The sequence below is a fragment of the Lepus europaeus genome, chromosome 7, assembly GCF_033115175.1.
Source record: "Lepus europaeus isolate LE1 chromosome 7, mLepTim1.pri, whole genome shotgun sequence".
In the NCBI taxonomy this organism is placed as follows: domain Eukaryota; kingdom Metazoa; phylum Chordata; class Mammalia; order Lagomorpha; family Leporidae; genus Lepus; species Lepus europaeus.
This window is the reverse complement of record NC_084833.1, coordinates 113,721,345-113,735,519: the sequence shown is the minus strand read 5'-3', so window position 1 is coordinate 113,735,519 and position 14,175 is coordinate 113,721,345. Positions and strand designations below refer to the sequence as shown.

Below are 14,175 nucleotides of genomic sequence, written 5' to 3'. Positions count from 1 at the left end.
ATGTGGGTGCAGGGGCCCAAGGACTTGGGCCATCCTCCACTGCCTTCCCGGGCCATAGCAGAGAGCGGGATTGGAGGAGGAGCAGCTGGGACTAGAACTGGCATCCATATGAGATGCAGGCATGCCGGCCCGTGGCTCAACAGGCTAATCCTCTGCCTAGTGGTGCCGGCACACCAGGTTCTAGTCCCGGTTGCCCCTCTTCCAGGCCAGCTCTCTGCTGTGGCCCGGGAGTGCAGTGGAGGATGGCCCAAGTGCTTGGGCCCTGCACCCGCATGGGAGACCAGGAGAAGCACCTGGCTCCTGGCTTCGGATCAGCGTGGTGCGCCAGCCGCAGCGTGCCGGCCGCGGCGGCCATTGGAGGGTGAACCAACGGCAAAAGGAAGACCTTTCTCTCTGTCTCTCTCTCTCGCTGTCCACTCTGTCTGTCAAAAAAAAAAAAAAGAAAAAGAGATGCAGGCACCACAGGTGGAGAATTAACCTACTGTACCATGATGCCAGCCCCAAATTCTTCATTTCTAAGATTTCATTTTGATTTCTCCTTAAGATCTCAATTTCATGGGAGAAATTTTCTTTCATGCCATGTTTGGATTTCATGAATTCATGAATTTGCTTCTGGTTACTTCTAAGTAATCCTATGAGCAATTTTTTGAATTCAATTTCTGGCATTTCTTCAATCTCTTCATCTTCACATTTTTAGTATTAAACTGTGTTCTTTTGGGGGTGTCATGTTGTCTCCTTATTCTTGTTTCCTGAATTATTATTCAGCATTTGTGGAGTTACTCATTGGTTTCTTCTTTGTTTTTTTTTTTTTCCTGTGATGGTTTTAATCTCTGGACTGTGTCTCTGTGGATCAATGGAGTGTCTGCTTTCTCAGTGCATATTTAGAGGCATGTGGTGGGTGTGGCCAGGGAGCTCTGTTCAGTGCTCCAGGGTGGAGGGAGTGTCCAAGGTGACATTCAGATTGGGCGTGGTAAATCTCTCCTTTTTTGTTTTTTTAAATCAGAGGGCAGGTAGGTTCAGCTCTATTGGCATAGTTTCAGCTCACCTCTTCTGCTCAGAGACCAGTGCCTGGGCACTAGATCCAGTCTGTATAATATTCATCCACACTGCCACAAGAACCAAAGAAATCTGTGCAGTCCTTGGTGTAAGCACAGATTGAGTAGCAATGACCCTCACCAGGGAATCAGGGAGTCCTGAGCACAGTGACTGCCCAAAGTCCTAGCCACACTCTGAGACTGCCCACACAGCCATAGTGTTTTCACAGTCCCAGCACACAAGCCTCCCACAGTCACGAGCACCCAGCCCCCTGGCAGTTCTCCCTGCCAGACTCAGTTATCTCCACTTGGCTGGTTGCTGGGCACACGGACATGAGCTGGTGCAGCTGTTAATGTATATCCAAAATGGTACCTGCCCTCTATCAACTTGTTATAGGATGCCAGTTGCAGGGTGGTCAGGGAGAGAGAAATGAGCTCCCCCTCCCTATTTTTTTTCTCTAGTTTGGCAGGAACACTATACCCGACAGGGCTCCAAACCGGATTCCCACCTGGCTCTTCCCACAGTTTTATCGCCAGTGGTTTGGGCTGCTGAAGACTGGTCTCGCCTCATTCCAGAGCTGCTGGGGTCCTGAGCTGTGCATGTCCACACCTTCCATGTAGGCCCACGGCATCCCTTTAATTTGTGTGGAGCTTCCTCTGCCGTTTTTTCTCTAACTCTTCCTGTAATAACTTAACTCACTCTTTGCCTTACTTTTCTGTATTCTTCAAACTATTCTGCATTCTACTCCCAGACATGTAAGAGACAAATCAAACCATAAATCTTATGTCTTAAAATCTTTCAAAAGTTTTGTTATAGCCCCTCTGTCACTTTCCTTCTGCCAAGGCCACCTCACTTTTCACAGTATTTCTCAGGCATATCTTAAGCTATCATGCTAAATTTCTTGGCCACCTGGAACACTCAAATTTATTAAGATCAAAGTTGAGTATTAACTTATTTACAAAGCCTTTCTTGTCCTCCCCAGACTATCCTTATCTCATTATTTTTTTAAGATTTATTTACTTGAGAGGCAGAATTACAGACAGAGGGAGAGACAGAGAGAGAGGTTTTCCATCCACTGTTCCACTCCCAAGATGGCTGCAACGGCCAGAGCTACACCAATCCAAAACCAGACGCCAGGAGCTTCTTCCGGGTCTCTCATGCAGGTGCAGGGGCCCAAGGACCTGCGCCATCTTCCACTGCCTTCCCAGGCCATAGCAGAGAGCTGGATCAGAAGTGAAGCCCCTGGGACTCAAACTGGCGCCCATATGGGATGCCAGCACTGCAGGCAGTGGCTCTACCTGCTATGCCACATTGCAGGCCCCTCATTTTTATCATTATAACAACTTTATTTTCTTTTCCATCTGTCTGGCCTCCATCAATGTTCATTCTATTAATCATCCCTACCACCACTAGCACTCCTACCCTTCCATCACTATCAACATCATGGTAGTTACAGATAATTTTTATTGTGATTTTATTAAATGGAAAATATGTTAAGTCAGTCTCCATTCTACCAATAAACTGGAAGATAGGTATTATAACTTCCATTTTATAATTAAGGATATTGAGGCTCAGAGGTAAAGTAACTCACTGAAGTTTACATAGCTAATAAATAGTATATTCAAACTTATCCTACCACATATTCAAGTTTTATATTATCAGCATTTAGTACATGGCCTAGCAATATGTTATCAATGATTGTTTGCTTTGTTGTTGATAAGTACCTAACAAGATAATATATAAATGCTTTTGTAAACTATAAAACTCACTAACACTACTACTTCCTTCTACTCTCATTTGGCTTATCTTGATTTTTTTTTTTTAATTCACCATCCTTATCCCTGTCCCCAACACATATTTTATCCACCTAGGCCCAAATGAAATGTAGTAATTTCTCTAATTCTCCAGACACAACCAGTGATCCCTTCTTCTGTGCTCTTGGAAGACTTATTTCTGCAATAGTACTAATTATATTACTTACTTGCATACATTGGTTTCTTAGCTTCCTTCCACAACTTGATTGAGTTCTTCAAGAAAAGAGACTATATTTTACTTACCTTTATATCAACTAAAATAATGCCTCTGATGTAGAAAATGCAAAATGAATGTTTTCTGAATAAGTGAAAATTCACTCTTACCTGGATAAAAGGAGAGTTCCTTCCTTGGGATGCACATTTTATATTTCTTTTTTAAGATTTTATTTGAGAGGCACACAGAGAGAGAGAGAGCAAAAGAAAGAGAGCTTCCATTCATTCCCCAAATGCTTGCAACGGCTGGGTTGGGCCATAGTTGGAACTGGCAAACAAAAACATGATCCAGGTCTCCCATGTGGGTGATGGGGCCCAATTACTTAAACCATCACCTGCTGCCTTCTAGAGTGCACAAAAGCAGGAAGCAGGGATCAGGAGTATTGCCAGGACTTGAACTCAGGTACTCTAACATGGGAAGAAAGCACTCTAATATGCACCTCCAAAGGACACACTTTTGTAATAGTCTTACTTTGGCTTGCCTCTGGACACCTGTCTTCCTAAAGGCTTCAGAGACTGGGCGGCTAGAGGAATATGCTTATCTGAAACCTCTGTTTATTCTTGTAGACTCTATTCCGGGTACTCATGACCCTAGAATTCTTATATAATGCAATATGTATATATTAATATATATATGGAATATATATATAATTTATTTGTTTATTTATTTAAAAGGCAGAATTACAAAGGTGGAGGCAGAGAGAAAGAGGCCTTCCATCTGCTAATTCACTCCCCAAATAGCCACAAAGGCCAGATCTGGGCCAGTCTGAAGCCAGGAGCTTCTTCCAGATCTCCAACATGGGTACAGGAGCCCAAGGACTTGGACCATCTTATACTGCTTTCCCAGGCCATAGCAGAGAGCTGGATTGGAAGTGGAGCTTCCAGGACTCGAACCAGCACCCATATGGGATGCTGGCTGGCACTGCAGGCAGTGGGTTTACCCACAATGCCACAGCACCAGCGCAGCCCCCCCCCCCCCGAATTCTTTACTACAACTTTTCAAGTCCATTTTCAGGATCTTTTAGACAATTCTGTTTTCCACATTTGCTTTCCTGAGAGCATACTTCATCTTTTATGTGTGTACTTAGATTCAGTGGGATATTAAGAGGTAGCTACTTATAGACCATGTGTACAGAACTTAGATATCTAGGCTGGGTTCAGCATAATGTATAATTTGCAGTATGAAATAGAGTTATAATAGGAAATGAAAGAAGCTAGGTTAGGGGGTGTCTCTCCCCATGCTGCCCTATTTCTACATGTAACTTTGAGAATTCTGGTACTTACAAATTTGGACCTGATCTTCTAGGTCATTATGAAATCATATTGTTGAGCTAGGAGAATGGAATATTCTTCATTTAACAATTTTTGCTTTATTTATGATTTTTAAATATTTAGATGTAAGGTATTTAAGTCTGCATTTGTACTCTGTTTCAGTCCTACAACTGTTACAGACAAGCTTGATTGAATGATCTCATGAGCAAACTATAAATAAAATGAAATACGTGTGAAAGTACTTAAAAGAACCCAAGTAAATATTTTTTACTTTGCCATGACTTGCCATTGCCTTTGCCATGACTGCTCTACTGAATGTATCTGTGTATGTATGTGTGTGCATGTTTAAAGAATTTTTTTATTTAAAGAATACTCCTGGCCGGCGCCATGGCTTAACAGGCTAATCCTCCGCCTTGCGGCGCCGGCGCACCGGGTTCTAGTCCCGGTCGGGACACCGGGTTCTATCCCGGTTGCCTCTCTTCCAGGCCAGCTCTCTGCTGTGGCCAGGGAGTGCAGTGGAGGATGGCTCAAGTGCTTGGGCCCTGCACCCCATGGGAGACCAGGAGAAGCACCTGGCTCCTGCCTTCGGATCAGCGTGGTGCGTTGGCCGCAGCGTGCCGGCCGCGGCGGCCATTGGAGGGTGAACCAACGGCAAAAGGAAGACCCTTCTCTCTGTCTCTCTCTCTCACTATCCACTCTGCCTGTCAAAAAAATAAAAAATAAAGAAAGAAAGAAAGAATACTCCTGTTATAGAAATAATCACCACCAAGATAAAGGAAAACTTATGAATAATATTGGAGAAGAAAAATTATCATAAGTCCAAGTTAATGCAATCATACCAAAAGAGAGAGAGAGGAGAGAGAGAGAGAAGAGAATGAATGAAAAAAAAGAAAGAAAAGGTATACACATTGGAAAAGAAGAAATAAAATTATTCACAGATGACATGATCATCTATTCTAAAATTCAAAAAAACCTCTCCTAGAATTAATAAGCAAACATAGTTAGGTTGTAGGATACAAGGTTAATGTATAAAAATTAGTCACTTTCCCATATGCAGCAATGTACAGGTAGAATTTAGAATTAAAGACATAATGCCACTTACATTAGTGTCCTAAAAAATGAAAAATTTAGATACAAGCCTACAAAACATATAGAAGAGCTACATAAACACAACTACAAAACTCTGATGGAAGAAATCAAGGAGCCCTACATAAATGGGGAGATACACCATGATCACAGATGGGAAGACTCAATGTTGTCAAGATGTAAGTTCTTCCCAATTTAAGCTACAGATTCAACACAACCCCAGTCAAAATCCCAGCAAACTGAGTTTAAACTTTATATGGAGAGGCAAAAGATCAAGAATAGCCATCACAATATTAAAAAAGAGCAGAGTTGGAGAGCAGAAACTACTCAAATTCAAAACTTACTATAAAGCTACAGTAATCAAGATGGTATAATATTTATAAAGGGAAAGACAAATAGATCAACAGAATAGAATAAAGAATCCAAATACAGTCAACTGATCTTTGGAAAAGGAGCAAAGGCAATACAAGGAAGAAAATTCTACAAGTGGTTCTACAACAACTGGACACCCACATATGAATAAAAAACATTCTATATGATATTCTGGAAAAGGAAAAACCACAGAGACAGTAGAGAGGAAAGTGTTTGCTAGGGTCCTGAGGATAGGGAGGGAGTAATAGGTAGAGCACACAGCATTTTCAGGGCAGTGATACTGGTGGACACACGCCTTTTATATTTTATCACAACCCACAGAAGCCACAACACCAAGGGGGAACCCTAATGTAAACTACAGATTTTGAGTAATAATATGTTCATATAGGTTAGAGCAGGATGTTGATAGTGGGGGAGGCTGTATATGGGGGTGCAGGAGGTACATTCTGTACTTTCTGCTCAGTTTTGCTATTAACTTGAAAGCTGCTCTCAAAAATAAGATTTATTAAAAAAATTAAACAGGGGCTGGCACTGTGGCACAGCATGTTAAATCCCTGCCTACAGTGCTGGCATCCCATATGGGCACTGATTTGAATCCTGGCTGCTCCACTTCTGATCCAGCTCCCTGATAATCTGCACAGGAAAGCAGCAGAGAATGGCCCAAGCACTTGGGCCCCTGCACCCACATGACAGACCTGAATGAAGCTCCTGGCTACTGGCTTCAGCTTGGCCCATCCCTGGCTGTTGCAGTCATTTGGGGAGTGAACCAGCTGATGGAAGATCAATAATTCTCTCTCTCTCTCTCTCTCTCTCTCTATCTCTCTTTCTTCTCTCTCTTCCCTCCTTCCTCTCCCTCTCCTCTAACTCTGCTTTTCAAATACAAAAATTTTTTAAAAATTAAACAAAATAGCTGTTCACTATCTTTCCATATTCTAGCAACATCAAACTAGTTGTTTCCTATATGGATTAAAAGGCTAAACTACTAAGGACCAGCTTTACAGCATAGCAGGTAAAGCTGCTGCTTGCAATGCTGGCATCCCACATCACAGTGCTGATTCAAGTACTAGCTACTCTGCTTCTAATCCAGTTTCCTACTAATGTGCCTGGGAAGGCAGCAGAGAATGGCCCGAGAGCTGGGCTCCTGACACCCATGTAGGAGACCAGGATGATGGAGTTCCTGGCTCCTGGCTTCAGCCTGACCCAGACCTGACTGTTGTAGCCATGTGGGTAGTTAATCAGCAGATGGAAGATACTTGCCCCCCACCCCTCTCTGTTGCTCTGCCTTTCAAAAAAATATATATATCTTTAAAAAAAAACACAAAAAAGACTACTGCCTGATTATTTCTAAAATTTAGTTCTCAAAACCTCTTAACTGGTAATTTAAGGCTCACAGTGAGAGTCAAAGAACTTACTTTTCAATTTTCTTCTTTTGTTCTTTTTGCCTTTGTTGTTGTTTAACTTGTTCTCTCTCAATATCCATGAAAAGTCGTCTATGTCTCAGGTACTGCTTTTGACGCTAAAGAAAAGAAGTAAAATTATTAAGACTTTGTTCCCAGAGGACTTTCCAAGGAAGGAAATATTCTTTTGCTATAGATAAGAAAACCATATGTCACATAGGACTATGTCCTTAATTTACCTTTGTCTATAGTGACTCAAGACAATATCATACACAAGAATTTTATATTTTTAAGAACATAGCAATTCATTGTTCACCCTCAAAGCAGAATACTAATTTAGTTTGCCCTTAGTATAATCCTTTGTCAATAGTACTTGAGGAAATGATTGTATTTGACAAAGTAAGATATATACTATATTTACTCTGTGTTCCCAAGCTGTAAGTACCATAAAAGCAGGGCCACAGAAAGAATGTGAGAGGTATTTTATAACAGAACAATAATCACTTCAACTTTTTAATGGCAGGGAGAAGGGTAGAAGGGCTTACAGTACATCAGGGCATCATATTCATAAATGGAACAAGGATCAGAAAAATAAATGCTACTACACTATGTGGGATCTCTTCATATCTCTGGTTTTATTTAATTCTCTTTTTAGGATACAAAATATACAAAGCATACCTATACATATACTACAGCAGTATAGTATTTTTTGTTAAAGAATTATTAAAAGTCTAAATAGTAGTTCTCAATATTGAGGCTGTATAAGAATCACTAGTGGTATCTTATAAGTATAAATGCTCCAAATCTCTCTCTTCACTTATTGATTCAATATATCTAGTTAGGGTCTATACATCTGTATTTTGAGAAAAAACTCCACATCTGATATTGGTGCATGGTCAGGGTTAAGAACTGTTGGGTTTAAGCTAACTTTAGATAAGGAAGGAAGGAAGGAAGGAAGGAAGGAAGGGAGAGAAGGAGGGAGGGAGGGAGGGATACAGGGAGGGAGAGAGGCAGGCAAGGGGGGCTGGGGGAGAAGCGAAGAAGGGAGGGAGGGTGGATGTGCAAGACAGCCATAAATTAAAAATTTTTCTTCAAATAAGTCATGGTAGAAATACTTAGCTGGAGAAATTCACTAGGATCAGATCCTTGAGTTCACATCAACCCTAAGAGCTTGGAAAAGAAGTCTAACACCTTGTAACAATTCAATCAACTTCTTCAGAATGTGTGGTATTCACTCTTAGTGTATCAGAAAGCAACACACTATTTCCAGTTTCATATATACCAACATAACAGAAATATTGATGTCCCAAAGCATTATCATTACATACTTCTTTCTTGTCTTTTTCTTGATCTACTCCACACTGAAATGCCAGGGGAGCCCGGAATTCAGTGCTCGATCTTGATTGATCATAAACCTGTTAGAAAATCAAGTTACACAAAACAACAAAAATATGAGAAGTTAGCCTTGTGAACTTTTTTTGAAATTTTTAATTTATTAATTCTTTTCTCCCACATCCTTGAGCTCAACTGGATAAAGAACCAAAAAACCAATATTTAAAAAAGCAGAAAAGAATAAAAGGAAGCAGTATAAAAAGAAATTGACCAAGCCCAAAAAATAATACACCAAGCAAAAGGTGTTCAAAAACAAAAATGAACAAATAATAAATCAAAAGTTCAGACTGATAGTTCTTCTAAAGTGGCTACTGGAAATTACTCTGTCCCAAGTGTGCTTGGAATTGAATCCTGGCTATAAAGCCAGATCCCTTAAAACAGGGCCGGCGCTGCGGCTCACTAGGCTAATCCTCCGCCTTGCGGCGGGCACACCGGGTTCTAGTCCCGGTCGGGACACCGGATTCTGTCCCAGTTGCCCCTCTTCCAGGCCAGCTCTCTGCTGTGGCCCGGGAGTGCAGTGGAGGATGGCCCAAGTGCTTGGGCCCTGCACCCCATGGGAGACCAGGAGAAGCACCTGGCTCCTGCCATCGGATCAGTGCGGTGCGCCGGCCGCAGTGCGCCTACCACGGCGGCCATTGGAGGGTGAACCAAAGGCAAAAGGAAGACCTTTCTCTCTGTCTCTCTCTCACTGTCCACTCTGCCTGTCAAAAAAAAAAAAAAAAATTAAAAAAAAAAAGAAATAAAAAATAGGTTTTGTTTTAATTTCTTCAGTTTAAAAGTTACTATAAGGTCTAGCATCGTGGTCAGCAGGTTAAGCCACCACCTGCAACATCAACATCCCATATAAGCATCAGTTGCAGTCTGGGCTGCTCTACTTTGGATTCAGCTCCCTGCTAATGCACCTAGGAAAGCAGTAAAAGATGGCCGAAGTACTTTCGACCTTGCCACTCATGTGGGAGAATCTGATGGAATTCCAGGCTCCTGGCTTCAGCCTGGTATAGATCAGACTGTTGCAGCCATTTGGGGAGTGACCCAGCAGCTTGCTCTCTCTTTCTCTCTGTCTTACTCTCTCTCTAACTCTAAAAAAAAAAAAACAAAAACAAAAAAAAAACTTAATATCTTTCAGTAAAGTTGTAGAATATAAGATAAATATACAAAAATCAGCTGTATTTCCATAATTTTCATTAACACTCTAGGAAGCAAAATAAAGGAAAAATTCCATTGACAATGCCATCAAAAGAAGTAAAACAAGGAATAAATTTAGCAAAGGAAGTATAAGTTTTATTAAATCTAGAAAACATTATTGAAAGAAATTGAAGAAGACCTAGATAAATGGAAAGACATCCAATAGTCATAGATTGGAAGATCTAATTTTAAGATGGCAGTGCACCCCAAATTGGTCAAGAGATTTAGATTTAAATTCAATTTCATCACAGTTGAATTCTTTGCAGAAATTGACAGTACGATTCTAAAATTCCTATGAAGATGCAAAGGAATAGTTCAAACAATCTTGAAAAAGAACACAGTTGGAGGGACTCACTTTTCCCAACATCTTGCTACAAAGATGTAGTAATCAAGACAGATTTCACTGGCTTAAGAATACATAGCCAGGAACCAGCCAACATTGTAGCAAAGCAGGTAAAGCCACCACCTGCGATGCCAGCATTCTATAAGGGTGCTGGTTTGAGTCCTGGCTACTCCACTTTTGATCCAACTCCTGTCAATGCACTTGGGAAAGCAGCAGAGAATGGTCCAAATCCTTGGGTCCCTGCACCCACATGAAAGACCTGGATGAAGCTCTCAGCTCCTGACTCCTGGCTTTGGCCTGCTCTATTCCTGGCTGTTGTGGCCTCTGGGGAATGAAACCAGTGGATGGAAGACTTCTCTCTCTCTGCTTTTGCCTCTCCCTCTCTGTAACTGCCTCTCAAATAAACACATTAAAAAAAAAAAAGCAAAAATACATATACAGATCAATGAAACAGAACTGAGAATTCAGAAATAAGCCTGAATATTTATGGTTAGCTGATTTTTACCACAATGCAAAGACAAGTCAATGGGAAAGAATAATTTTAACAAACAGACATAGTGTTATCCACATACTAAAGAATAAAATTGGACCACTTCCTCACGATATTTATAAAAACATCAAAGTGAACTACAGACCTAAATTTAAAAGCTGTAAAATTCTTAGACAAACAGTTAGAAGTACATATTCAGAACCCTGGATTAGATGATGGCCTTGGATTAGATGATGGGTTTTTTTGGTTTTTGTTTGTTTGTTTAGATATAAAACCAAAAGCATAAGTTGCAGAAGAAAAAGCAGGTAACTTGGACTCCATCAAAATTAAACACTTGGGGTGGGTGTGGAATACAATGGGTGAAGCTGTTACTAAGGATTCCATCAACCCATATAAGAATTCCAGTTTGAGTCTTGGTTACTCTGCTTCTGATATAGCTTCCTGCTAACGCATCCTGGGAGGCAGCAGATAATGGCTCAAGTGCTTGGGCCCTGCTACCCATGTGGGAGATCCAGATGGAGTTTTAGGTTCCTGGTTTCAGCCTGGCCCAGCCCTGGTTGTTGCAGACATTTGGGGAGTGAACAAGCAGATGGGAGATATCTTTCTCTCTCATAAATGAAAATTCTAAACAAATACACATTTTAAAAAGTTTTATGGGGACAGCACTGGAGCAGTGGGTTAAGCCACTGCCTGCAGTGCCAACACCCCATATGGGTGTGGTTTGAGTCCCAGCCACTCCACTTCCAATCCAGCTCCTCGCTAATGTGCCTGGGAAAGTAGCAGAAGATGGCCCAAGCCCTTGGGCCCCTGCACCCCATGGAAGACCTAGAAGAAGCTCCTGGCTTCAGACCTACCCGGCTCTGGCCATTTCAGCCATTTGGGGAGTGAACTAGTGGAAGGTCTCTCTCTCTCTCTCTCTCTCTCTCTCTGCCTTTCAAATAAATAAATCTTTTTTTAAAAAAAACTCATTATATTTCAGTAAAGTTGCAGAATACAAGATAAATATACAAAAATCAGCTGTATTTCCATAATTTTTATGAATAATCTTGGAAGCAAGTGGAAGATCTCTCTCTGTCCCTCCCTCCCTCCTCTCTCTCTTCGTAAATCTGACTTTCAAATAAAAATATTTTTATAATTTTATTTATAAATCTAGTGCTACAAAGGAAAACATCAAGAAAGTTAAAAGATAACTTACAGAATGGAAAAAAACATTATCAAAAGATATACCTTAGGCCGGCGCCGCGGCTCACTAGGCTAATCCTCCGCCTTGCGGCGCCGGCACACCGGGTTCTAGTCCCAGTTGGGGCACCAGATTCTGTCCCGGTTGCCCCTCTTCCAGGCCAGCTCTCTGCTGTGGCCAGGGAGTGCAGTGGAGGAGTGAGCCGCGGCGCCGGCCTAAGGTATATCTTTTGATATCTAGTCCCAGTTGGGGCACCAGATTCTGTCCTGGTTGCCCCTCTTCCAGGCCAGCTCTCTGCTGTGGCCAGGGAGTGCAGTGGAGGATGGCCCAAGTGCTTGGGCCCTGCACCCCATGGGAGACCAGGAGAAGCACCTGGCTCCTGCCATCGGATCAGCGCGGTGCGCCAGCCGCAGCACGCCGGCCACGGCGGCCATTGGAGGGTGAACCAACGGCAAAAGGAAGACCTTTCTCTCTCTCTCTCACTGTCCACTCTGCCTGTCAAAAAATAAAAATTAAAAAAAAAAAAGATATACCTTATAAGGGGCTGTATGCAGAAAATATTAAAAGCTCTCATGTGGGGCCGGGGCTAGGGTGAATCGGAGATGTACATGACCAGCTTGAAGGACACTTCACCGTGCATCAGGTGCTAATCTGAGAATGTTCCTTGGCCAGATACCACAACCTCCCTTTTTCATGCAGCTGCAGGCTATATCTGTCCTTGAAGGAAAATACTTTGGCCACCTTTTTAATACAAATTATTCCTTCAGATTATACGAAACATGAATATTATCTCCTTTGATAAAAATTCCCTTGAACTAATCTTGTTTCCCTAGTACTAGCCCCCTAGGTACAGAAGCATGCTATGATTGTGCGAGTATAAAAGCCCTTGTAAAACTAATAAAATTTGTCTGTTGCTCTGACAGTAGTCCCTGCCCATCTTTCGACTCACGGTTCCAAACCTCACTGGAAAACAGCACACTCCCATAATTCAACAATCAAACCTAATTAGGAAATGGGCCAAAAAATCTAATAGACAAATCTCCAAGAAAAAATACAAATGGTTCATAAACACTTGCAAAGTGATGAACACATCAGTCATCAAAAAAATGCAAATCAAAAGTACAGTGAAGTACCACTTTATACTCACTTGGGTGGCAATAATAAAAAATAAAGATAATAACAAGTTTTGGTAAGGATGTAGAGAAATCTGAACCATATACTCTGTTGGTGGGAATGAAAAATGGTGTAGCCACTTTGGAATTTAATTTGGTAGCTCCTCCATATGTTAAGTACAAAGTTAGAACATGTCCCAGCAATCCATTATGAGATATTTAACCAAGAGAAATGAAAAAAAAAAAATATGTCCAGAGAAAAACTTGTACATAAATATTCACAGCAGCATTATTCATAATAGTCAAGAAGCAGAAATAAGCCAAATGCCCATCATTTGATAAACTTATAAATAAAACATGCTTGTGCATAATATGGAATATTAGTAAGGAATGAATAGGAATGAAGTACTATAGTATGCTACAACATCAGTGAGCTCTGAGAACATTATGGCAAGTGAAAGAAATCAGTCACAGAAGAATACATAGTACATGATCCCATTAATATGACATCCCTAGAATTGGCAAATCTATGGAGACAGAAAACAGCTTACTGGTTACATAGGGCTGGAGGTGGGGCTAAGGTGCAATGGGCTACCACTGAGAACAGGTCTTGCTAGGAGTGATGAAAATGTTCTCAAATTGTGGTAGTGCTCATACAATCCTATAAATATACTAAAAACACTGAATTTTATAGTTGAAAATAGGTTAATTGCATGGCATATGAGTTACAGTCAATCCTCATTAGTTCCATATTCGATGTTTGTAATTTTGCCTATCATTAAAATTAAAAATTCAATATTCACAGTGCTCATGTAGAACTTTGCAGACATGCACAGAAGTATGAAAAATCTGAGTCACACAACAGACACTGACAGGTGAGATCAAACATGGTAATGCTCAGGGCCAGTGTTGTGGCACAGTGGGTAAAGCTGCTGCCTGTGACACTGGCATCCCATATGGGCAGCAGTTCAAGTCCTGGTTGTTCCACTTTCCATCCAACTCCTGCTAATGTGCCTGGGAAAGCAGTGGAAGATGGCCTAAGAGTTTGGGCCCCTGCACCCATGTGGGAGACCCAGATACAGTTCTTACCTCCTAGCTTCAGCCTGGCCCAGCCCTGACTGTTGCTGTCATTTGGAGAGTGAAGCAGCAGATGGAAGATCTCTCCCACTCTGTCTCTTCTCTCTTTAACTTTGCCTTTCAAGTGAATAAAATAAATCTTTTTTTAAAAAAAAGTGGGGCAAGTCCTGTAGTATAGTAGGTAAAGGCGCTGCATGCAGTGTCAGC

At 41.5% G+C, this 14,175-nt stretch overlaps 1 protein-coding gene across 4 annotated transcripts in view; it reads right to left on the bottom strand.

Moving 5' to 3' along the window:
- The window catches only part of CCDC15 (coiled-coil domain containing 15), a 93,535-nt gene that overhangs the window by 34,221 nt on the left and 45,139 nt on the right, over nucleotides 1-14,175 (bottom strand). For 3 of the 4 annotated variants that reach the window (XM_062197263.1, XM_062197260.1, XM_062197262.1), the window contains 2 exons: nucleotides 8,518-8,604; nucleotides 7,205-7,308 (listed from right to left, as the gene is read on the bottom strand). In XM_062197263.1, coding sequence (XP_062053247.1) covers nucleotides 7,205-7,308; nucleotides 8,518-8,604 — 191 coding nt within the window. The remainder of the gene's footprint in view (nucleotides 1-7,204; nucleotides 7,309-8,517; nucleotides 8,605-14,175) is intronic. The other variant, XM_062197261.1, reaches the window with a different exon arrangement.